The sequence below is a fragment of the Homalodisca vitripennis genome, chromosome 7 (assembly GCF_021130785.1).
Source record: "Homalodisca vitripennis isolate AUS2020 chromosome 7, UT_GWSS_2.1, whole genome shotgun sequence".
NCBI lineage: Eukaryota > Metazoa > Arthropoda > Insecta > Hemiptera > Cicadellidae > Homalodisca > Homalodisca vitripennis.
The window spans coordinates 18,752,720-18,779,166 of record NC_060213.1 but is presented as its reverse complement, the minus strand read 5'-3'; the positions used below and the strand labels follow the sequence as shown (position 1 = coordinate 18,779,166).

The 26,447-nt window shown below is 35.7% G+C and overlaps 2 protein-coding genes across 11 annotated transcripts in view; one reads left to right on the top strand and one right to left on the bottom strand.

Moving 5' to 3' along the window:
• LOC124366957 overlaps positions 1-9,453 on the bottom strand; it is a 230,921-nt gene extending 221,468 nt beyond the window's left edge. For 8 of the 10 annotated variants that reach the window (XM_046823590.1, XM_046823585.1, XM_046823591.1 and 5 more), the window contains exons 1-4: positions 9,305-9,453; positions 7,456-7,589; positions 4,247-4,344; positions 268-358 (exon numbers count right to left, since the gene is read on the bottom strand). In XM_046823590.1, the coding sequence (XP_046679546.1) occupies positions 268-358; positions 4,247-4,344; positions 7,456-7,589 (323 nt within the window). In that variant the 5' untranslated portion in view covers positions 9,305-9,453. Of the gene's footprint in view, positions 1-267; positions 457-3,759; positions 3,848-4,246; positions 4,345-7,455; positions 7,590-9,304 lie in introns of those variants that run through there. The other 2 variants (XM_046823582.1, XM_046823586.1) reach the window with 2 other exon arrangements.
• A 3,375-nt stretch (positions 9,454-12,828) lies between these two features.
• The window catches only part of LOC124366950 (NAD-dependent protein deacetylase Sirt6-like), a 52,632-nt gene continuing 39,013 nt past the window's right edge, over positions 12,829-26,447 (top strand). Inside the window, 3 exon segments of the mRNA XM_046823570.1 lie at positions 12,829-13,079; positions 20,008-20,135; positions 22,309-22,427. Coding sequence (XP_046679526.1) covers positions 13,014-13,079; positions 20,008-20,135; positions 22,309-22,427 — 313 coding nt within the window. The 5' untranslated portion in view covers positions 12,829-13,013.

The window sequence follows — 26,447 nt, the reverse complement described above, 5'->3', positions numbered from 1 at the left end:
AATTATGTGTTTGTGATATTTAATCTCCATTTATAAAAGACATTGTCTATTTTTTCCTGTGTTCCACAACTATGGGCTTTCTTTGAAACATGTAACATGTATTAATTATGTTAAAAACTAAACTGAAAATCAGGTAATCAAACCTTCCTATTACAACCATAATACTTTTCAAGAATATGAGTAAACCAAACAATAAAAAAAATACCAGATTCCACAGTATAAATTTGTCACAATCTCAAAGAGAAATGCACAATACAGAATACTAACTGTAAAATCAGTGAAGCTGAAGAATTGTCTCGCAGGAACCGCTCTTTGATAGTTTGTAGCAGCAAACACTTGTCTCTGTAGCCCCAGTCGGCTGGGTGAGTGTGACTTCCATCGTCTTGTAGGGGAGACCCGAGACCAGGACCCATGGTGGCAGTCACCCCACACTCTGCCCTCACACACTTAAACTGTCTACAACACAATTTTATTTTTTACAAAAACTGTTACAGCAACATCAATACTAAGAACCAGTCACCAGGGTGAGTATGACTTCCATCATCTTGTAGGGGAGACCCGAGCTCAGGGCCCATGGTGGCAGTCACCCCACACTCCGCCCTCACACACTTAAACTGTCTACAACACAATTTTATTTTTTACAAAAACTGTTACAGCAACATCAATACTAAGAACCAGTCACCAGGGTGAGTATGACTTCCATTGTCTTGTAGGGGAGACCCGAGACCAGGACCCATGGTGGCAGTCACCCCACACTGCCCTCACACACTTAAACTGTCTACAACACAATTTTATTTTTTACAAAAACTGTTACAGCAACATCAATACTAAGAACCAGTCACCAGGGTGAGTGTGACTTCCATCATCTTGTAGGGGAGACCCGAGCTCAGGGCCCATTGTGGCAGTCACCCCACACTCCGCCCTCACACAATTAAACTGTCTACAACACAATTTTTATTTGTTACAAAAACTGTTACATCAACATCAATACTAAGAACCAGTCACCAGGGTGAGTGTGACTTCCATCATCTTGTAGAGGACACCCGAGCTCAGGGCCCATAGTGGCAGTCACCCCACACTCCGCCCTCACGCACTTAAACTGTCTACAACACAATTTTAATTGTTACAAAAACTGTTACAGCAACATCAATACTAAGAACCAGTCACCAGGGTGAGTGTGACTTCCATCATCTTGTAGAGGACACCCGAGCTCAGGGCCCATGGTGGCAGTCACCCCACACTCCGCCCTCACACACTTAAACTGTCTACAACACAATTTTAATTGTTACAAAAACTGTTACATCAACATCAATACTAAGAACCAGTCACCAGGGTGAGTGTGACTTCCATCATCTTGTAGAGGACACCCGAGCTCAGGGCCCATGGTGGCAGTCACCCCACACTCCGCCCTCACGCACTTAAACTGTCTACAACACAATTTTAATTGTTACAAAAACTGTTACATCAACATCAATACTAAGAACCAGTCACCAGGGTGAGTGTGACTTCCATCATCTTGTAGAGGACACCCGAGCTCAGGGCCCATGGTGGCAGTCACCCCACACTCCGCCCTCACGCACTTAAACTGTCTACAACACAATTTTAATTGTTACAAAAACTGTTACAGCAACATCCATACTAAGAACCAGTCACCAGGGTGAGTGTGACTTCCATCATCTTGTAGGGGAGACCCGAGCTCAGGGCCCATTGTGGCAGTCACCCCACACTCCGCCCTCACACAATTAAACTGTCTACAGCACAATTGTATTTGTTACAAAAACTGTTACAGCAACATCAGTACTAAGAACCAGTCACCAGGGTGAGTGTGACTTCCATCATCTTGTATAGGAGACCCGAGCTCAAGGCCCATTGTGGCAGTCACCCCACACTCCGCCCTCACACAATTAAACTGTCTACAGCACAATTGTATTTGTAACAAAAACTGTTACAGCAACATCAATACTAAGAACCAGTCACCAGGGTGAGTGTGACTTCCATCATCTTGTAGAGGAGACCCGAGCTCAAGGCCCATTGTGGCAGTCACCCCACACTCCGCCCTCACACAATTAAACTGTCTACAGCACAATTGTATTTGTTACAAAAACTGTTACAGCAACATCAATACTAAGAACCAGTCACCAGGGTGAGTGTGACTTCCATCATCTTGTAGAGGAGACCTGAGCCCAGGGCCCATTGTGGCAGTCACCCCACACTCCGCCCTCACACAATTAAACTGTCTACAGCACAATTGTATTTGTTACAAAAACTGTTACAGCAACATCAATACTAAGAACCAGTCACCAGGGTGAGTGTGACTTCCATCATCTTGTAGAGGAGACCCGAGCTCAAGGCCCATTGTGGCAGTCACCCCACACTCCGCCCTCACACAATTAAACTGTCTACAGCACAATTGTATTTGTTACAAAAACTGTTACAGCAACATCAATACTAAGAACCAGTCACCAGGGTGAGTGTGACTTCCATCATCTTGTAGAGGACACCCGAGCTCAGGGCCCATAGTGGCAGTCACCCCACACTCCGCCCTCACGCACTTAAACTGTCTACAACACAATTTTAATTGTTACAAAAACTGTTACAGCAACATCAATACTAAGAACCAGTCACCAGGGTGAGTGTGACTTCCATCATCTTGTAGAGGAGACCCGAGCCCAGGGCCCATTGTGGCAGTCACCCCACACTCCGCCCTCACACAATTAAACTGTCTACAGCACAATTGTATTTGTTACAAAAACTGTTACAGCAACATCAATACTAAGAACCAGTCACCAGGGTGAGTGTGACTTCCATCATCTTGTAGAGGAGACCCGAGCCCAGGGCCCATGGTGGCAGTCACCCCACACTCCGCCCTCACACAATTAAACTGTCTACAGCACAATTGTATTTGTTACAAAAACTGTTACAGCAACATCAATACTAAGAACCAGTCACCAGGGTGAGTGTGACTTCCATCATCTTGTAGAAGAGACTCGAACTCAGGGCCCATTGTGGCAGTCACCCCACACTCCGCCCTCACGCACTTAAACTGTCTACAACACAATTTTAATTGTTACAAAAACTGTTACAGCAACATCAATACTAAGAACCAGTCACCAGGGTGAGTGTGACTTCCATCATCTTGTAGAGGAGACCCGAGCCCAGGGCCCATGGTGGCAGTCACCCCACACTCCGCCCTCACACAATTAAACTGTCTACAGCACAATTGTATTTGTTACAAAAACTGTTACAGCAACATCAATACTAAGAACCAGTCACCAGGGTGAGTGTGACTTCCATCATCTTGTAGAGGAGACTCGAACTCAGGGCCCATAGTGGCAGTCACCCCACACTCCGCCCTCACACAATTAAACTGTCTACAGCACAATTGTATTTGTTACAAAAACTGTTACAGCAACATCAATACTAAGAACCAGTCACCAGGGTGAGTGTGACTTCCATCATCTTGTAGAGGAGACCCGAGCCCAGGGCCCATTGTGGCAGTCACCCCACACTCCGCCCTCACACAATTAAACTGTCTACAGCACAATTGTATTTGTTACAAAAACTGTTACAGCAACATCAATACTAAGAACCAGTCACCAGGGTGAGTGTGACTTCCATCATCTTGTAGAGGAGACCCGAGCCCAGGGCCCATTGTGGCAGTCACCCCACACTCCGCCCTCACACAATTAAACTGTCTACAGCACAATTGTATTTGTTACAAATACTGTTACAGCAACATCAATACTAAGAACCAGTCACCAGGGTGAGTGTGACTTCCATCATCTTGTAGGGGAGACCCGAGCTCAGGGCCCATGGTGGCAGTCACCCCACACTCCGCCCTCACGCACTTAAAACTGCCTACAGCACAATTGTATTTGTTACAAATACTGTTACAGCAACATCAATACTAAGAACCAGTCACCAGGGTGAGTGTGACTTCCATCATCTTGTAGGGGAGACCCGAGCTCAGGGCCCATGGTGGCAGTCACCCCACACTCCGCCCTCACACAATTAAACTGTCTACAACACAATTTTATTTGTTACAAAAACTGTTACATCAACATCAATACTAAGAACCATTCACCAGGGTGAGTGTGACTTCCATCATCTTGTAGAGGACACCCGAGCCCAGGGCCCATTGTGGCAGTCACCCCACACTCCGCCCTCACACAATTAAACTGTCTACAGCACAATTGTATTTGTTACAAATACTGTTACAGCAACATCAATACTAAGAACCAGTCACCAGGGTGAGTGTGACTTCCATCATCTTGTAGGGGAGACCCGAGCTCAGGGCCCATGGTGGCAGTCACCCCACACTCCGCCCTCACGCACTTAAACTGCCTACAGCACAATTGTATTTGTTACAAATACTGTTACAGCAACATCAATACTAAGAACCAGTCACCAGGGTGAGTGTGACTTCCATCATCTTGTAGAGGAGACCCGAGCCCAGGGCCCATTGTGGCAGTCACCCCACACTCCGCCCTCACACAATTAAACTGTCTACAGCACAATTGTATTTGTTACAAAAACTGTTACAGCAACATCTATACTAAGAACCAGTCACCAGGATGAGTGTGACTTCCATCATCTTGTAGAGGAGACTCGAACTCAGGGCCCATTGTGGCAGTCACCCCACACTCCGCCTTCACGCACTTAAACTGTCTACAACACAATTTTAATTGTTACAAAAACTGTTACAGCAACATCAATACTAAGAACCAGTCACCAGGGTGAGTGTGACTTCCACCATCTTGTAGAGGAGACCCGAGCTCAAGGCCCATTGTGGCAGTCACCCCACACTCCGCCCTCACACAATTAAACTGTCTACAGCACAATTGTATTTGTTACAAAAACTGTTACAGCAACATCAATACTAAGAACCAGTCACCAGGGTGAGTGTGACTTCCATCATCTTGTAGAGGAGACTCAAACTCAGGGCCCATGGTGGCAGTCACCCCACACTCCGCCCTCACACACTTAAACTGTCTACAACACAATTGTATTTGTTACAAATACTGTTACAGCAACATCAATACTAAGAACCAGTCACCAGGGTGAGTGTGACTTCCATCATCTTGTAGAGGAGACTCGAACTCAGGGCCCATTGTGGCAGTCACCCTACACACTCCGCCCTCACACAATTAAACTGTCTACAACACAATTGTATTTGTTACAAATACTGTTACAGCAACATCAATACTAAGAGCCAGTCACCAGGGTGAGTGTGACTTCCATCATCTTGTAGAGGAGACTCGAACTCAGGGCCCATTGTGGCAGTCACCCCACACTCCGCCCTCACACACTTAAACTGTCTACAACATTTATTTACTATGTGAAATTCAATGTTTTACTCTTAGGAGAACAGTTGACAATATATTGTAAATGATTATATTGTCTAGAAAGAACAAATGATAATACATCACTGATAGGAACTATGCAAAAAGAACTGTTCAGTAATATATCATTGACATAATTACCAACGTGACATCTCACTTTTAAGTATTCATCAATCAAGTTGTACCATTGAAGGTTGAGTTGAAAATATTTTTATATTTGGCCTACTTATTTGAGAAGAACTTCTCGTACATTGGAATTTCCTAAAAATCTTTCTTCGATATATGGTTACAATTATTCCATAACACATATTGATCAAATATTTGTGAAAACGTGTAGGTTTAGAACAGAAATATTGTGGTTTTGTAAATAATATTTGGGTATCAATTTACATTAACGTGACCATGGAAAGGTATGTTCATTTTTTTTTCCTGAAAACTACAATTTTTCCTGAAAACAATATTGAAGAAAAAATTCGTCGGCAACGAAAATGAAAGGAGCTACGATTTTTTTTAATCCTCTGAAAACTCCGTTTTTGACAGTTTCCTATAACTCTGTGTCTGCTCAAACTCAGTATAGCCAGATTTTAAAAACCGATTATCATACCAACAACGAGAAATTATCGTACTTTCATATAAAATAATCGTACCAAACACATTATTTAATGAAAAAGTATGTTATGTTCGTATAATAAATTATGTTATAATTAACTTTTGGTTTGTTACTTGTATAAATTTGTCAAAAATCTTTCTTGGTACAATAATAACTACCCATTGTGTATCTTACCAGCGCATAAAATCAATGAAATTATCGTACCTATACGATAATTATCGTACCTCTGGCAACATTAAGGTAAGTGATAAGTTACTGAAATGATGCTGACTAATACGTTAATCCTGTCAACGATGCCTGCCCACTGCGCAATGCTGCGCACTTCTTGCTCTTTTCGAAAAAAAAAAAATTAACTCGAGCTTGCAAAAGTCGAATCCCAGATCACGTGATGTCCCTGCTCCTTAACGCAATAATGTCTGAAAGGCATCAATATAATACAATAATATACTTTCCCCCCCAGTTCATATGCACCTGTGATAATAATACTTGGCTATAAATGCCCAACCTATGAAAAAAAGTCCATTTTCCATGGTCACGCTAATGTAAATAAATACCAATATTTGATTACATTTCTACTTTATACATGTAAAATAATGGATTACCAAGGGTTTATGAGCAGACAGGAACTGTTTGGCAGCAAACAAATAAAAGATCTCTAAAACGTGCTTTTGTAATACTTTGTTTATGGGAAATCATAATAAATTATAAATATTAGTGAAAGAGTAATCGAAATATCTGGTTTTTTAATAATTAATTTGAAGTGCATTAATTCTGTCCATGCGATATAGCAAGTCTTTGAATATATGAACAGACAAAAATGCTCTGCAGTTAACAGACGATTTTTATAAATCGTTTTTGGTCATACTTTATGAATTAATACGTAAATATAACTCCTTTACAAGAATGTATATGGAATTATATTACAACATGCTTGTATTATGGTTAAGAGTCAACCGTAATGAAACAAACTCAAGTTTTACCCTATAAGAACAATGTTAAACTTCTAAACAGCTTTTACTCCCTTATTTTTGGATCTAAGAATTATGGGCTTTATTTTATTTTAACACAAATTTTTTGTTTTTATCGTAAACTTTAAACTTTTCAATATTCAAAAATTTAGTCTAAGTATTTAAAAGTTTTGAGATTTGTTCTAAACAAACAACAATTTTAAAATATTTGTAAAAAACTAAAGTGTTTGGATGCACAACTATTATATATATATCTTTGAAATGAGACATCCTATATAATAATTCTAAGATTACATACAGGGACGTAAGTGTACGTTTGAGGTTTAACATTATTCTTAAGTATGAAGTTAAAATCAAGACGGCCACCAGTAGGCTACAGTTGGCTTCCAAACATTAAATAACAAAACCAAAAATAAAATGTCATTATTGGAGTGTTTTATTTTAAAATTACAGAATGATTAAAATCAAATGAACAACACTAAGCACATATAACTTATACAACTATTGTTATAATTTCTAAACGATGATCTCTTACCTCTTTTCAAATGAAGTTGAGTATTCCCTGCAGGTGTAATAGAATCCCTTGCCATTGTGGAACACAACACAGTGTTCACCGATCCCTGGCAGTGCCTCGGACGGGGGCAGTAGCTGCTCACAAGACTTTCCCATCTGAAATAGGTAATTATTTTAAGTTAGGGAGGACTTAATTTCAACTAATGGTACCAGTAAGATTAAACGCCGGGGCGGCAAATCACGAATTTGACGTTACCAACGTATTCTGCTCACCCTCCTGAACAAAAAATATATATAGTACTAGGGGGTGCAAATGACAAATAACATGATTTTAGGGGGTATATTGATAAGTGGTAAAGTTTCTAATGTTTTAATGTTCAGTTTGTGTGCTGTGTCTGGATAATCTGTTTACTTGAATATTATCTGCGGCCGGGACTGATAGCAGCCTGATAGCATACCTGTTATCTGAGTTGTCCGGGGCATAGGTCAGTTCTACACAAGATATCGTGTTCAGTAGGTCGGATTGAGTGAGTGAGTTTACAATGATGAATCAACCATCCACTAGTTCAACCAACCCTAGTGAATTGTGTGTGTCGGAGTGTTTCGTAGGGCACGTAAAGAGCTTACGTTTTAACCGAAACGAAATTATCTCTTTTTTAATAGAACAGGGCATTTTTAAAAATGAGTGTATTTGTTCGTCGTGCGGTCAAGTGGTGTTTTTAAACCGGGAGACTGTGTCGTTTCGTTGTAATAGACCACTTTTTTGTTGCTGCTGTTTAGCTATATCCGCCAACACACTAATGGTAAGTGTTCTCTGTTAATATCCATCTATATATTTGAGTTTTTCATGATTTATTTAGTTTTTAAACTTTACATAATTGCCTTTGCATTACATTTCAATTTATATTTTTGATCAGCCCCTCTAGAATTTTATATTTTACTGATAGGTACTATCTCGAGGGATGTTTTTCTTTTATTGACATCAGCGCGGGGCAGCACCGAAGGTGCTGCCGAAGCCCGCGCTGATGGCCGGAGGCACTCGTAATTAATTTTTTTCTCGAAATTAAGAAAAACATTATTAATTTTGATCAAAATTCTGCTCATTTCTGTAATTTCTCATTTACGTTTGCAAAGATGGCGGCGCAACCGATGACGTCATCACGAGGTTCAATCATTGGCCACAAAAGGTCACGTGACGCTAGACGTGGATGTAGAACATGGAGATATTACTGGAAAGTTATTTAATTTTTTATTTTCTAGAACTTCGTTATTTCTCATTTCCACCCCATCAAACCTTATACTTTTTTTTTATATAGGACGATTCCAATAAGTTAAGAACGCAAAACTCGTATTTTTCCGCCCCGGCGGTTAATATGATAATTACCCAACTAATTAAACTTAAGTAATAAAAATAAACCAAAGTACGGTATTTAAAAAAAATTAAGAACTGTAATCAACAGTGGCACTACAATAGTCACTTTTCCACACGAACATGGACTTAAACTGATTCAGTGCCTTTCTGTTGCAAATAAGCTATTGCGAATAGATAGAACAGGAAAATAAGCCCGCTGCCATATAGACATTCGTTATTTGTTGCAACTGCCATCAATCGTGCAGCAGTTTCACTATTGAAAAAACTGTTGCGGTAAAGTTTTTATGTTTCATTGGGCAAAGTTTTTATGGTACCAGATATAGGGTTAATGTTGATAGTGTGTTGGTAACCACAGAATATTACTAGATATGAATATTAATATGTTCTAGAATTCATATTGATACTAATATTCATGGCTATAGTACAAATAGCCTAGCCTAGCATGCCTTATCCAAATTGTTAAAATAATAAAATAAATTCCTAAGGAACACATACATACCTTCTAAAGTAAAAATATAGAATAACCTCCTCAAAATATAATAACAGCCTATAACTCAAGAGTACCTTAATAATTAAAATTAAAACAGATAGACAACTCTTCAAACACCCACATAAATAGCCTACTAAAATCTACAATAGAAAGCTAACAATAACAATGAATGACTGAAGTAGTGAATGAAAAAAATTAAGGGCTTTTTTTACGGTTAATAGGCAAGCCAAACTCTAAAATCTACACAACCTCAGTATGCACCGATTTGTAATTATATGCAAGTTTAAACAATACTGTATTGTTTCCAACTTTTCTGTAAATAGAATAGATATTTAGTGTAAATAAGTGTTCACAAATGTTCTTTCATGTTTATTATTCATATTTACTATTATAAACAAATAATCTCTTTCCTGCTATTCAGACGTATGTTTATGCTTTTTTGGGTTATTTATGATAACAACATTTCTAGATAGTGTAAAAATAGAAACGTCATAAGACCCTCCAATCCAAAAAGATGCGGATACAATTTTGAAGAAACTCAAAACGTGATGACAGTGATGTGTAGTTGTTTTTTTGCAGTAGTGCAACTTTTTTAAATCACAAAATCAACTAATTTCCTAGAATAAATAAATCGCTATTGAATGATTCTAAGCCTTTACTTAAGCTATTTTATACTTTGTCCGGGGTACTAATAAATGGTTGTTTCTGAAGGATTGGCATATAAGACATGTAAATATAACAAATTCTATTGTCTCTTCTTGTCCTAATACAACGTTAAGGTATGATGTAAAATACATTTTTTGTAAAACTACAAAGGCACGACGAGCATGCTTTAAATAAGACGATATCCACCGCCCCCCAGACGTTCAACACAATATGTGTGCTATAATACAGTTTACATGGATCCTGTGAGCAAATGTTCATTGAGGTAGTGGGCTTAGATGGTCAGTCAAAAATTCGGCAAATAAGAGTTTATTAACCACAAGCGCTCAATTTTTAATAAGATTTAATTAAGACATTTTAGTAAAATTACATGATTTTTTCCCGGACATTTGCCATAGTTCAGTGATACAAAAAAATCATTGTTTTTATCACTACTTTTACCGTTATTTTTACGATGGTAAATGTCCGAAAACTCCTATTTCCTTCACAACCCTTCCATCGTCTCAAACAAACTTCACACAAAGTGTATGTTGTTATGATTATTCTTATAAGATGTATATTTAAATATATAATACTGATAAACTATACTAATAATACATTTGTTTAATACAAAAGTTGTTTAAAGTGTATTTAGTTTTTATTTTTGTAATAAAATTAGTAGGAATGACACTGTCCGTTGGAATATAAGTAAATTTATTTGGAATAAAACTAGTTTTTGAATTGTATTTGTTTATTTCCACGGTAATATACTTTACAATATTATAAATAAAGAACAGTATGGCTTAGAACTAGTATATGACAAATATACTGTACAAGTAAAACAAAAAAGAAGGGCTTAATTACTGTAATGGTAGCCAATAAATACATTAAATGGTAAATAAGAACAATAACAGCAAACAACAAAACTACCAACAAAAGCCGCAGACTACGTAACAACAAGAACAAGATTAAAACAGGAACTAACACTAGGGCATCACAAAAAGTGAAAAAGTATTTATCAAACAATAAGTGTAACAAAAAGTAATGGAACCATAAAAAATATAAATATATGGAGAAGTAACAACAATAAATATATGCAATACAATAACAGCTAGATCATAGAAACAAGGATATAAGTAGCGTACCTAGCAGAGCTTGATGAAGGATTGCAGTATTATAACAAGGAGCAGGAGCTTTCTGCAGCACTACAAATGTAACTAATAAATTTCCTCTGGTTCGAGTAATGTTTGTTAATAGGACAAAGTATATAAGGAAACCGAACAACGGGAGAATTTCCCACTAAATGGCGAACAAGTGACTAGTAGAAAAGAATCGCCACCCCCGGGCTGAACCCATGACGCACAGAAACATAGAATTTCTTCAATCCCAGTAACACGAGATTCCAAGGCAGACAAACCAGAGCTAACGTAAGTCATCTCCGTCTTAATTTCATCAATATCCTCTGAAATGCCGTCAATTTTATCGACCTTCTACACAGACCATCAATATTAGAAATTTCAGCAGCGATTTGATTAGATATTTGCTTAAGAGGCTATTAGTCGAATCGAGGTAATCAGTTGTAGTGTAAACGGCCCCATACACCTGCGAGTCTGGCTCGCCAGCCTGGCTCGACTCACCTAGAAATGGACCAAATCCGTCAGTGTATGGACAATAAAGAGCCGAGCCGAGTCAAATTCAGGCGAGCCGAGCCGGATCCGCCACTGCTTGCCGTGCGGCTCGGCTCGAGTATCAGTTCGCCAGTGTATGGCGCATTACGGATCGGATTCGTGCCCCCACCACCGAAAAATCTGTTCATTCCGTTTTCACTACTGTAGGCCAAACGTTACGCACCACTCGTTCCGCCAAGGGTAAGGTGTTTTGTTTGTTTTGAGTTAACATGGCTGACTCCAAGTTATTTATGAGCCCTGATTTTTTAACAACATTTATTGAAGAGTATCGAAATTTGCCGATAGCATTTATTATGTAGACCGGTAGCCAGAAAACGGAGAGTAGCAGTGAGGCGTTCCTCTGGTGATATAGCGTTTCGCAGTATAGTGTCTTTTTTTGTTATAAGCGGTTTAACCTTGTCCAATAACATGTTAAAACTTTCAGCTGACATCCTTAAATAGTTCTGATAGTCTTGGCGACTATCATTCCTAACAAAATTCCATAAATTCATGTGACTAAATCTCTTTCTACAGTATTTAGTAACCAATTCTTTGACCACATTACCCTTTTCTTCCGTTTCTTCTTACATAGCTCATACAATACACCTAGCTCATCTAACACTATGACCGCAGCTGCAACCTTCTTCGAAAAACTCATGCCTGCAACTGGGCGAACAAGATAGGTAGGTGTATGGTGAATAATCAGCGGATCCGGCTCGCGAGCCACACCCGCAGGTGTATGGGGCCCTTAAAACCATGTTATCGTGGAGTTTCCACTTATACGCTGATATCTAGTTTTAGACATACTCAAATAGTCGCAATGAAACCAGCGCTGGAAATGCCGTAGCATCCCACACCCTTATCGCATCTCCGGATTAAACACTGCTCTCACGCAAATCGGACATGAGACTGCCTTGGTAGACTTTTAATATATATGGGTTGTATTAGTGTAATTCAGTTATTAGTATTAGTTTTGGATATTGGAGAATGGAACAGAAATCGGTCAGTTAAAATCTGAAGCTATTTAAAGTATCCTTGCATTGAGAACTTTAATACTGTTTCTACACACAGAATACCTTGTGGTCGTTAATTTCTCGGTGTGGATGACGAAGTGACGATAACTTTCACGGTGATCTAGTCGATTAGTCGACTAGTGTTTAAATGAATCGATTAATCGTCGACTTCAACTACTTTTGACACTAGTCGAATAAACAACAAGTCGAGTCGGCTACTTCAACTCCAAGCACTAGTTGTCAGAAATTTGTTTAAAATAAACAATAACAATGTGAATTGGTTACAGCAATAATTTTGTATTTTCAGGGAATATTAGATTCTTTCTCTGTCCTGCGATTTCAGCTGTACTGTGTTGAGTTCACGAAAGTCACTGAGGCCTATATTGAAAGTTCATAATGTCTTGTAATTACGCCGATGGCCTTTCTCCATATGAAAACAAGGGAGTTTTAGGTGTTGATGAGGTAAATTAATTACAATTAAATACTTTACAACTGTATTTTGAAATACAAAAACATAACTTAACTAAGTATTTACAAATCATTTAGTTTTATGTTTAAAACTACATTGCTAGGGTTTTATAATTAGAAAGTGTAATTAATTAGTGATTTTGAGCTATTATTGGATAGATAATTACATTTTTGTTACTATTGAAGTATATTACAAAATTAATGGGATAAAGTATGATTATCGATCTAGTTTTTTATATTGAAATTATCAAAGGAAATTTAATTATTATACACAATGATATAATCAACCAATAGTAATTAATTTGTACTAAATCATCTATATCAACTGTATACACATTTTCATATTCTAAACACAATTTTTTCTTTAAGTGACTTCTTTTAATTAAAAAGGTAGTTAGGCTAACTTTAGAAAACTAAACAAAATAACATTTAAAGATGATACACTGTGTCTTTCTAGGTTTAAGATTTTTGTTTTGTTGTTACATTTTCTTTATTATTTATGACATTACGTAATTGTTTAACCCTTTTACCGCCAGGCCGCAAGCCACATTTGGTGCGTCAACCGCCAACAATATCTGTACGAGTAGTTACGTCGATTGCCAGGCTGTAGATGTTGGCTGTAATACGTTTTTAAATACTTAATTTTTTCGTACCAGTAAGATTAAACGCCGGGGCGGCAAATCACGAATTTGACGTTACCAACGTATTCTGCTCACCCTCCTGAACAAAAAATATATATAGTACTATGGGGTGCAAATGACAAATAACATGATTTTAGGGGGTATATTGATAAGTGGTTAAGTTCCTAATGTTTTAATGTTCAGTTTGTGTGCTGTGTCTGGATAATCTGTTTACTTGAATATTATCTGCGGCCGGGACTGATAGCAGCCTGATAACGTACCTGTTATCTGAGTTCTCCGGGGCATGGGTCAGTTCTACACAAGATATCGTGTTCAGTAGGTCGGATTGAGTGAGTGCGTTTACAATGATGAATCAACCATCCACTAGTTCAACCAACCCTAGTGAATTGTGTGTCGGAGTGTTTCGTAGGGCACGTAAAGAGTTTACGTTTTAACCTAAACGAAATTATCTCTTTTTTAATTGAACATGGAATTTTTAAAAATGAGTGTACCGTATGTGTTCGTCGTGCAGTCGAGTGGTGTTTTTAAACCGGGAGACTTTGTCGTTTCGTTGTGATAGACGAATTTTTTGTTGCTGCTGCTCAGCTGTATCCACCAACACACTAATGGTATGTGTTCTCTGATCCATCTATATATTTGAGTTTTTCATGATTTATTTAGTTTTTTAACTTTACATAATTGCCTTTGCATTAAATTTCAATTTATATTTTTGATCAGCCCCTCTAGTATTTTATATTTTACTGATAGGTAGGTCTACTATCTCGAGGGATGTTTTTCTTTTATTGACATCAGCGCGGGGCAGCACCGAAGGCACTGATGGCCGGAGGCACTCGTAATTAATTTTTTTCTCGAAATTAAGAAAAACGTTATTTATTTTGATCAAAATTCTGCTCATTTCTTTATTATTTTTCATTTACGTTTGCAAAGATGGCGGCGCAACCGATGACGTCATCACGAGGTTCAATCATTGGCCACAAAAGGTCACGTGACGCTAGACGTGGATGTAGAACATGGAGATATTACTGAAAAGTTATTTAATTTTTCATTTTCTAGAACTTCGTTATTTCTCATTTCCACCCCATCAAACCTTATACTTTTTTTTCTATATGACGATTCCAATAAGTTTTTAACGAAAAACTCGTATTTTTCCGCCCCGGCCGTTAATATGATAATTACCAATTTTTTATTTTTATTTATTTATTAATACAAAACAATATTAACTTAGAAGTGTTATAAAGTACTAAAGTTTGTTCTTTTTACCACAAAGTATTTATATAATACTGTTTTACATTTAACTAAGAAGAACTTCAGGAAGTTAAAAAAAAAAATAATTCGACCATTTGAAATATTTATTCGCCTTTTTACTGTAAAGGTACAAAACAAACATTTGGAAAAAAATAATTACAATTTGTTTTGTAAGTTATAAATCATATGGGTATCAATTTACAATAACGTGACCATGGAAAGGTATGTTCATTTTTTTTTTCCTGAAAACTACAATTTTTCCTGAAAACAATAGTGAAGAAAAAATTCGTCGGCAACGAAAATCAAAGGAGTTACGAATTTTTGAAATCCTCTGAAAACTCTGTTTTTGACAGTACCTCTGGCAATTTTACTGAAATGATGCTGACTAGTACATTAATCCTGTCAACGATGCCTGCCCGCTGCGCAGTGCTGCGCACTGCTTGCTCTTTTAGAAAAAAAATTAACTCGAGCTTGCAAAAGTCGAATCCCAGATAACGTGATGCCCCTGATCCTTAACCCTCCAAGTGTTGTTCGACAAAATTTTGTCGGTTATTTTCCATACTTAACGCAATAATCCCTGAAAGGCATCAATATAATACAATAATATACTTTCCCACCAGTTTATATGCACCTGTGATAATAATACTTGGCTATAAATGCCCAACCCATGAAAAAAAGTCCATTTTTCATGGTCACGGTATTGTAAATAAATACCATCATATGATATAAGATATACCTAATCAAATATTAGGAAAGCTCATATTGTCCAGAGTACATTAAAATGAATTAAATCAAAATCAGCTGAAACATTATTATGTAATAAGCGAAAGAGTAGAGAGCGTATATATAGGGAGTAAAAGTGTTAAACTATTTTTATTAATTTTAAACATGTGACTTTATTTTAGTATACGTTGATAGTTCTGTTATCTATATATATAAAAATGAATGTTTGTATGTTTGTCCTTTATGGAATCGTGAACTATTGGACCGATCATGATGAAAATTTGTACGTATATGTATTTTTCCACGGAGAAGGTTTATAAGCTATGCTCATCCCTTTCCCGATTCAGGATTCCGCCCCACTGGTTACAGAAATACCCATAAGAAATGCATTGCAGCAAACATATGTTAACGTCTTTTCAAATTTTTAATCAGCTGTTCTTTGTAAACATATATTACACTTATAGTTTTAAAGCATAGAGTAGCTTAAGAGAAACGACAAATTTTGTTTAAACTGTTTTTGCAATCACTGTTAAACATAGACTTTACTATCCAGATAATACAATTCAAATTTGACGTAAAAATTCACCTTTAACTGCAATATTTATTTAATATAAACCATGCTCATGCTTGATCAGAAGAGTAATGCAGATATCATAATTACTATCTTACGTTGGCTACAAATATAAAGAATGTTATAAAATCAACCTTAGTTGTTTTTTTTGACAGAAGTATGGTTCTCAAAACTCCGTGTGTACATATTCTCTCGATCGAGACAACAAAGCAAGCTCAATCGTGGCATCGGAGATATAACTAATTTAATCTAAAATTTATTATAGTAAAAAAAAAAATTTACTAAGTAATATAAGGACTTCGGTTCTTAAGATTTGCGTGCGAAGCCGTGGGTAACAGCTAGATAGAGGCAGGAATATGGTACATACCTTCATAATACGCCCAAGAGGCTCACGATGGAACGACTATCAATTATCTCAGCAATGTTTAGAATGTGATAGAAAAAGAATAAGTGAATATAGTGTACTGTTTTCAACGGGAAATTGCGTGCGAAGCCGCGGGCAACTTTTGCAAAAAATTATTGAAATGCGCAGCAAAGCGCGCCGGGCCCGCTAGTTCAATATATAAAGCATCTATGATTGTAATAAGAAGTATAAAAACCGGGTTCACTTATCCGTACTCTGCCAAATTCATGTTTGGTAGTGGTTTTCAAGATCACATCTCACGTTTTGTTGATCTTTCAAATTGTAAGTACTTAATAAGTCTAGAATAACAATATTGATTAAAAAAATTGAGGAAAAACCTTAAAAAACTAAATAAAAATGTCACTGTAGTCCTCAGGGAATTGGGGACAAAATCTCAAGGAAATCTCTTCAAGTGGAATTTTTGTGTAATGTTTTAATTTGTTAAAACAATCCAGAATAGGACACAATGGATATTACTGAGAAATTCGACATTGCTCCCTCTAAGTTAGCCACAAATAGGCTATCTATATAAATAAAAATGAATTTCCGTTCGTTAGTCTCGCTAAAACTCGAGAACGGCTGAACCGATTTGGCTAATTTTGGTCTTGAAATGTTCGTGGAAGTCCAAGGAAGGTTTAAACGATGAGAAAATATAACCAAAATTGCAAGGAAAATACTAAAAACGACAATTTGATTTTCCCATACAAACTGTTCTTACCTGTCAAACGTTTGATTGATGTTCATGTATCCATAATTAGTTAAACAGCTGTAACAAATACAAATGACGAAGTGTCTCAGTATCATATGTTTACTTACTACTGCATGCAATGTTGGATAAAAAAGCTGTCGCCATTATAGGTTAACATTATTAGTGCAAGAAAACATTAATATTAGATACTGCTTACAATGCCGAGAAGAAACGACCTAACATAGGTCGTCGAAGTAGATCGAATGTGCGGCGAGCTACCTCACGCGCTAATCGCACTGATGACCAGCAAGAGACTGATAATGATAACAGTCGTATTGGTATGGCACATTTGCGTTCTACAGTAAATCAGAATCGGATAGACAAAGAATGCAACGAGTTCGGGCACATCGATCACAACAGCAGCGAGCCCGGGAAAAGGAAATTGACCGATTCTGCAAACGCAATGCTCCTGTGAACCTGGAACGAGCAGCATTCTCCTACGATCCAGAAATCGATTATAGTGCTGACAAATACAGTACATCCAAATAACGCTGAATTTTATTATCTAAGATTGTTATTGGTGAATGTTCGTGGTCCGACATCGTTTCAACAATTGAGAACAGTTGATGGACATCTGTGTGCTACTTACCGTGAGGCGTGCCAAGTATTACAGTTACTCGAGGATGATTTACATTGGGATAATACGCTCAAGGATCCCATCATATCTTCATCAACACATCAAATTCGAACATTGTTTGCGATTATAATACCCACATGTTTCCCTTCGAATCCGGAGGATTTGTGGATGAAATATAAGGTGACATGTCTGAGGATGCGCTACATCGTGTGCGATGTTAAACTTCGAATCCTACACTACTAATTAATGCGGAAATTTACAATGAGACATTGATCACGATAGAAGATATGTGTTTATTGATGGCAAATAAAGTACTTACTGTCGTGTTTGGGCCTGATAGCACCCAATATTTTATGTCGAAGATTTTTGTTACACATGGTAAAGTATATCTTTATATATTTATGCACCGCAAAAAAGACAAAAATATAGTTTACCAGAAAGCTTTAAATTGATTACCTGTATTTTTACCTATATCGATTGCCTTTTGTCCGATATGATAATGATGATAATTTTGACAATAAATGTGTTGTATTTAATGTATGCAAAAATGTCTTTGTTTATCATTTTTGATTCCAGGTGCTGAAACCAACAGAAAAGTCAGTGTTATGAATTTTTATTTATACAGATTCATGATCCGTGAAGGTGAAGTAAATCACATTTTGATGTGTCTTCATCAGTTTGCAGTTGACATGTATGTCAAAATTGAGACCGAACGATTGACGTACATCCGTCTAAACCAACAGCAGCTTCGATCTGAAGAGTACATTCATCTTCGTGATGCTATTAATGCCGATGCTAATGCAGAAAATGAGGGGAAAATGACAATTTTGCCGGCCATTTACATTGGAAGCCCGCGCCACATGCACGAATACGCGCAAGATGCAATGTCGTATGTTAGAAAATATGGCCGTCCAGACCTATTTATTACATTCACCTGTAACCCACAATGGATGGAAATTAAGAAAGAATTGCTACACGGCCAAACACCAGTTGATAGGCATGACATCACTGCCAGAGTGTTTAAGCAAAAATTAAAATCATTAATGAATTTCATTATAAAGCATTGTGTGTATGGCCAAGTACGTTGTTGGATGTACTCTGTTGAGTGGCAAAAGCGTGGTCTGCCACATGCGCACATATTAGTTTGGTTAGTTGCTAAATTAAGGCCAGAAGACATTGATTCCATAATTTCAGCCTAGATTCCCGATGAAACACTTGACCCAAAATTGCATGCAGTAGTAAGTAAACATATGATTCATGGACCTTGCAGAGTTTTCAACAAGAACTCACCCTGTATGGTCGACGGCAAGTGTTCTAAGCGATACCCTAGAGCATTAATTGCTGAAACCATCTCGTGAAATGATGGTTACCCGTTGTATTGTCGGTAATCAGTTGAGGACGGTGGGCAATCTGTAATTGTAAAGATAAAATGACAAAATTTTGATGTAGACAATCGTTGGATTGTGTCGTACTCGCCAATATTGTCCAAAACTTTTGAAACTAACATCAATGTGGAATTTTGTAACTCTGTCAAATCGATAAAGTACATATGTAAATATGTTAAGAAAGGTAGCGACATGGCCAAGAGGTAATTGAAACGAAGTTCACCGGGTCAGCTAGTTATGAATAAAGATAATAGGTGTGCAATAGCAGGTATCTAAACTTTGCTAAAAAAGCAATGTATAACTTAATCAAAATTATCTTTAAATTGCTGGTAATACTCTTAAGATTACTCTTAGTTTTAGGTTCTTTTTTCAGCCTCAGGTAATCCTTTATAGCAAATTTTGGCCTCATTTAAGTTAAATACAACAAAATCTTCTTTTTAATAATTTTCTGATCTAACAAATTGTGTTGGACCATTCAGATTTATCATTTTGTGATTGACAAAACCTGTTGGTACATAATTTTGACGTTGTCAGTGCATGTAACTGCCTTACGACAATAAAGAGAGATTTGATTTGATTTCAAGGCCACTCTAATAAACCTACAACTCAAGTTTGATAAATTGTTTTAGAAATTCGATAGTAAGGAAGAAGTAGCAGAGAAGGTTGCAACACTTGCAGCTTGGATTCAAGAATCAAACCATGTGGTAATCCATACAGGAGCAGGGATCAGTACTTCAGCTGGCATTCCAGACTTCAGGTAAAATTACGTCAAATACACTATTAGCACGTTCGTCGTGAGTTTATTTTCTATACACCATAATCCGTACTATAAATTAGAAAAAGAATCATAAGATAAAAGAGAGGGATGTATTTTATTAAAAAAGTAGTGGAGTTATGCCATTAATTACTTATCACGGTAGCGTCTCGTGACGGCCGACGTAGTACCAAAACGACGATCAAGAGGTGGTACTGTGATGATTGCACATGTTATTAAATATTTGTTTAAACATTAGTTTTGGACTTAAATAATAAAGTTTATGTATTAAAATTAAACAAAGAACAAGTACTATAGGCCCACATATAAATATGTATTGATCCCAGAAAAACAATGTGAATCAAGTTCAAATACTAAATTTTGTTACTTTGTCCAACCAGTTACGTAATTGAATTGTCGGCAATGTTATATTTCAGTAAAACAATTGATCAGTGTTTTATTTAGTAAAACTTTGTATTTTATTTTTGAATGCTTCTGATACACATTGTTTCTGCAGTATAATGTATGGTTTTATTGAACAAATACAGTACTGGTTGACGTCCTTTCTGTTATGTTGTTATTACGGTGGTGTAATTTGAATGGAAGAGCCTTCAAATGAGTTTGTTTGTGTTTTTCAAAAATTAGATTATATTAGAGCCTGTATCATTAGCTAAAAAACTGTTGCTCGTCAACCAAATCACGATAAATTATAATTTTTATGAGTTGCCAAACCTTTGCTTTTTTTTACGTGTTTGGTAAGATTTGTTGAAGAACTCAAATGTTGCGTTTTTTAAAAATCTGTCTAAAATTGGAAAAAAATAAAAATAAATGAATGAAATAAAATTTTCCACGGAAAGAATGAAATATTCTACAAAACTACACCAAATATCATGGCTTGTATTGATTTTTTGAACTAAAAACATTTTATGTTTTCAAAATAAATTACAATTTTTAATAATTCTAGAAATTAAAAAAAATTATATGCTTCAGATGCTTATAAATTACAGTATAATACAGCCTGTTTCATTAGCTCAAAACAATTGCTCTGCCAACCAAATATAAATTAAAATTAATTTTTTGTGAGTTTTGCTAAACCCTTGTATTTTTTTTCATATTTAATTTGATTTGTACAAGGAGGTTAGGTGCAGGAATATTGAGTGGCTAATGGTTAAAAAGAAAAGGAGACATGGCATACCCTATATCAGCAATGTATAATTTAACTTAGTATATTTTTTCTCAATAACCATTAAATATATCTAATTTAAATTTCTTACAGTGAATTAACAGTACCTTAATGTAAATATGGGAAAGGAATTAACATTTGGAAACAAAATCTGCAATTTATAACACTATTAAACCTATTTTTTGTACCTTACAATTTGTTATATATATTTTTATTCCAAATACAATAAATATTTTATGATTCACAATTGCTGAAGAAATTTTCAAAATTAACAACTCTCATAACAGAACTATTAAATGAATCACAAATCTAGAAGACCTGTTTAAAATAATACTTTACTTTACTTTACTGCCGGGGCATAACAAATCTCAGTCGATTCTTTGCCTCGTCTATGAGCCTCTTCCACGCCACCCTGTCTTCCGCCAGATCCACAGACCCTCCACACCGGGTCACATCTTCGACCACTTGATCGCACCATCTTATCTTTGGCCTACCCAAAGGGCGCCAAAAATAATACAGTTGTTAAAAATTTCTTCCTCAGTCAAAGTGGATGAAGTTATATCAAGAATGCTTAAAACATGCAGTTTTTAGTTATGTCACCCATTAACTAACACAATAAACAAGTCTTTCCTATAAGGAATGTTACCTTCAAAGCTAAATACATCAAAGTTTCCATATAAAAGTAATGAACCTAAGCTATAAAACTTTAGGGATATATCTTTGTTCCAAAACTTTCTAAAATGGTAGAACAATATTGTACTCGTCCATGATGTACTTTTCAATACCACTTTTCCACCTCTTTAGTCTGCAATTTTTTCAACAACAGTATCTTCACTTTTTTTAGGTAGGCTAATTTCTACTGCTTTTTCACTTATAAACTGTTTAACCTAAAGTTTTACAAACTATTGGCATATTATTATTATACTGATCATATAAGCTTGAATTCTTACTTTAATATTTGACTACTTGCTACTAACTTTTATGTTTATACAGAGGCCCAAAAGGTGTGTGGACCTTGGAAGCCAAAGGAGAAAAACCAGATATGAATATTTCGTTCAACGATGCGGTGCCAACAAAGACGCACATGGCTTTGGCTAAACTTGTTCAAGTGGGTGAGTACACTTTCCAGATTTAGATCAAATCCCTTAACCCTGGATCTGGCTGTTGAAATTCCTATAATGGCAGGCACTATTTTGCTAGTTGTGCACACCTTCATTCAAATCTATGTAGAATGTTTATTATTGAAGTAAAGTATACACTATTATATTTTGTATTTTTTAATATGAAACAAGGAACATTTATATGCTGTTGGATTAATTTTTTAAATTTAAATCTAGATTTTTATGTTTCATTATAAGTGACAAAAAATGAAAAGTAAAACAAAAATATTCTATAGTAAAGTCTCAGAAATAATTTGTTTTATTACTTTTTTGAAATATACAAAAAGTCTTAAAAAGGTTGTTTATTAAAAACATAAAAAATTCATTTTCTCAAAAATTTGTAAATTGTTTTTGGTAAATAGTAAAATGTTGTGTTTTTTACTAAAAATGTCAAAAAATGTTGTGTTTTTACTAAAAATGTCATATGCACATTCTAACATTTTTAGGTATTTTCGGTATACTTATTATATTTTGAGACCTTTTCTTTGTTGTAGAGCGTAAAAGTTGTAAAAATAAAAATATATTTTAGTGGTCTTTTTGTTGTACTTTTATATCTAAAAATGTTTGTGACATATCCTAAGAAGTGTTTTTCAAGAAATAAAAATTGCAAAAAACACAATATACTGCCAGAAAATGCTTAAAATGAAGCAATTTTATTATAACAAAAACTATTGTCTAATAATAATTGTTTAAATTCACCTGTCCTATTTACTAGGTCACTCATAGTGTTGAATAAATAAAAATTAATGAAATAAACAGTATTTGTAATCTAAGCGTAGGCCTAAGTATAACGATTTTTTAATCAAAATCTAGCCTAAAGATATGTGAATGTCACTAAATTATTGTACAATAAATGAATCGCCAATAAACCATTGTTCACGGTATAGTTTATATGTACAAGTTTAGAATTCACAAATAAAAATTGTGGAATACACAATGAGTAATCCCAGTGCATCAATATGGCGGTTATAGTGCTCTCAAAATTATAAAGTTTGATCACAAAATAAACACTTATAATTTACTTATTCCTTGAAGATATCTATACCACATGATGGTAAATTTCACAAGGAAAAGTTTTACGTCGTTTGATACTAACACAACTCTAATAATTTAAGAGAAACAAAAAAATACTATCGACTAGTTTCTCTAGTCATCTAACATTGCAGAAATGTCACAAACAATGATTGCATCGAACGTCTTTCTTCGCAACATACATCAACGAACAGATGTTTAAAGCAGATGATCTTTTTCTGCTTTGTATTCTAGTCGTTCAACATTGGAAAACATTTTTTTAGCGACTAGTCACTAGTCGTCTAACAGATGGAGGGTTAAACTTTGATAGGAATTGATTATTTGCTGATTCTTTGTAATTAGCCAATACAGTTTGAACTACAATTCATTAAATTATATTTTAAAGTTAAACAAATTTTGTTTTACTGTGTTACGAGTTAAATCCTCTGATTTATAGTGAACTAGAGTATCTGGCAATCTTCAAATGTCAGGGAATTCAATTTTGATTGAAACCAAGTATACAAATGACCTAAATACATTTTGTAACAAAATGTACTTGTAGCTTAATTAGAAAAATTCTGTATAAAATATGCTATCTATTCCAATCTCCAACAAATTTTAGAAAGGAATTTTAGATAGAATCTTTTTAATGAAAACGAAGAATAATTTGTATTGCTACAAAAATAAAAGTATACAGTAGAGTTACTAAATTTGTGATCATTTTCACTGAACCAAGTAAGAAATATACAGCAATGCATGAAGCTTAGGCCTTTGGCATGGAGAGCATAATGTTTTAATTTATCGTACTAACATTCGATGATTCTATTTTTGACCTGAAGTGTGGCGTGCTTGTATATATATTTTTTTTAATAAGTTGTATAAAGATAAAACAAAATATAGGAAAAACAGTAGACCTACACTTAACAAGGGGGCCGATTCCATCCTGTTTATTAGTACATGCCAATCTCAGCTGCTTCATGATAGGGTAATTATATAGAGCAATAGCAACATTTTATTATTTCTTTAGCAATTGGATTTTGGATGAAGGCACTTGATGAGACAGCCATTTGTCAAGCTACATATTTCTCCTGCTCTTCGAAATGTCTTCTGGAAACGTAATCTGACATTTTTTGAAACCCTCCTTCAATACAGTTATCCACCCGACCTTCTATAATAAAGTAAAATTATCAGAAGGTAATATTGTATTCTTGGAATGAAGCAAAACTGCCTGTGTGACGTAGGTGAGAAATGGAGTCTAGGCCGTAGTCAACGCCTCAGAGGTAGACGAAAAACTGGTGCCGTGCTGTGGCTGAGCAAGTATACACTATTTTGCATCGTGTTTCGTGTGTGAATTAACGTCAGGTGTTTCTCACGAGAACCATAAATAATAGCTTTGACTCTCTCACACTCATGTGGTTTATTTATTTATTTGTGTTATTTCAATTTATCATAACACAAATAAGTCCAATGTAGATGGCTTTTTGATTAAACTTGAAAAAACTATTTAAGGCACTAAAAAAGAGAATCTAAAAAGAAAACCAGGTTTATATAACATCAGACTTTAATATTGATATTTTGGAAGTCATGCAGAGATTACAATTTACGAAATAGGTTTTTAAATTTACTGATTTCATATGGGTATAATTACAATTTTAAAATGCAAACTAGAGTAACTAAGGAGACTATGTCATGTATAGACAACATTATTACCAGTAATAGAGTTAAGCAAAGTAAACTATTAAATATTGAGCTAGGTTTATCTGACCATAGAGCCTTATTAATATCAGTTGATTGTAAGAATGATTTTACAGCACAAAAAGGTTCCACTAGAAAAAAGATATTTACAGCTCAGAATATTGCTGGTATGGTTGACTGTATTAGTAATACATCATGGAATGTTTGTCAATTAAGCACTGTGCAGGAGAATTTCAATAGTTTTCTTAGCAGTTTTAAGACATGTTTTGAATCTTCTTTCCTTATAAATCTGTCAAAGCTAAATGTGGATCTAAAAATATTTTAAAAAACAAGAGATGGATCACAAATGGTATAATCGAGTCAAGTAAGAAAAAAAAAGGGGAACTACATAAAATAGCAAAATCTAGCAATGATGTAAATTTTATTCAGTATGTAAAAGATTACAAACACATTTTTAAAAACAGTTTGTACTGCTGCTAAAAAGAATGTATAACTGTAAATATATCAGTGATTCCAAAAACAAAAGTAAAGCTGTGTGGCATGTAGTGAAGTCAGAGTTAGGTATTAGTACGACTAAAAACAAGACTGTACAAGACTCAAAATAAAAGATGAAATTTTGTGTAGACACTAAGCACATTGCTCATCACCTCAATATTATGTTTGTAAATACTACTATAAAATTAGTGGAAACCCACAGATCAACTCTGCGATTCAACTTTTAAGTAACTTTAATTGTAATAAGCAAGCCTCATTTGTCTTTAAAAATGTTAGTGCACAAGAAGTCCATAGAGTAATAATGAGTCTGAGGAACACAAAATCCGTTGCGTGGGATGAGATCCCAGTGCAAGTGCTGAAGGCTTCTGCGTTTTACATCTCACAACCTCTGGCTTTAATTATTAACCACTCTTTCATGTGCGGTCAATTTCCCTCGCAACTTAAATATGCAGATGTAATACCAGTTTTTAAAAAAGGGGAAAGGCAAGACCCTAACAACTACAGGCCAGTGTCAATATTACCTAGCATATCAAAAGTCTTTGAAAAGATAGCCCACAAGCAATTATGTACATATTTAGAAAACAATGGTTTCCTCTGTAAAAAATCAGTATGGCTTTCGCTCTGGCCACAGCACTATTGAGGCAGCATCTGAAATGATTGAGCAAATTCTAGAGGCCTTGGATGGGTCGCAGGATACTGCTGGTATTTTCTGTGACCTATCCAAGGCCTTTGACTGTGTAAATCACTCATTACTTGTAAGTAAACTTAAAT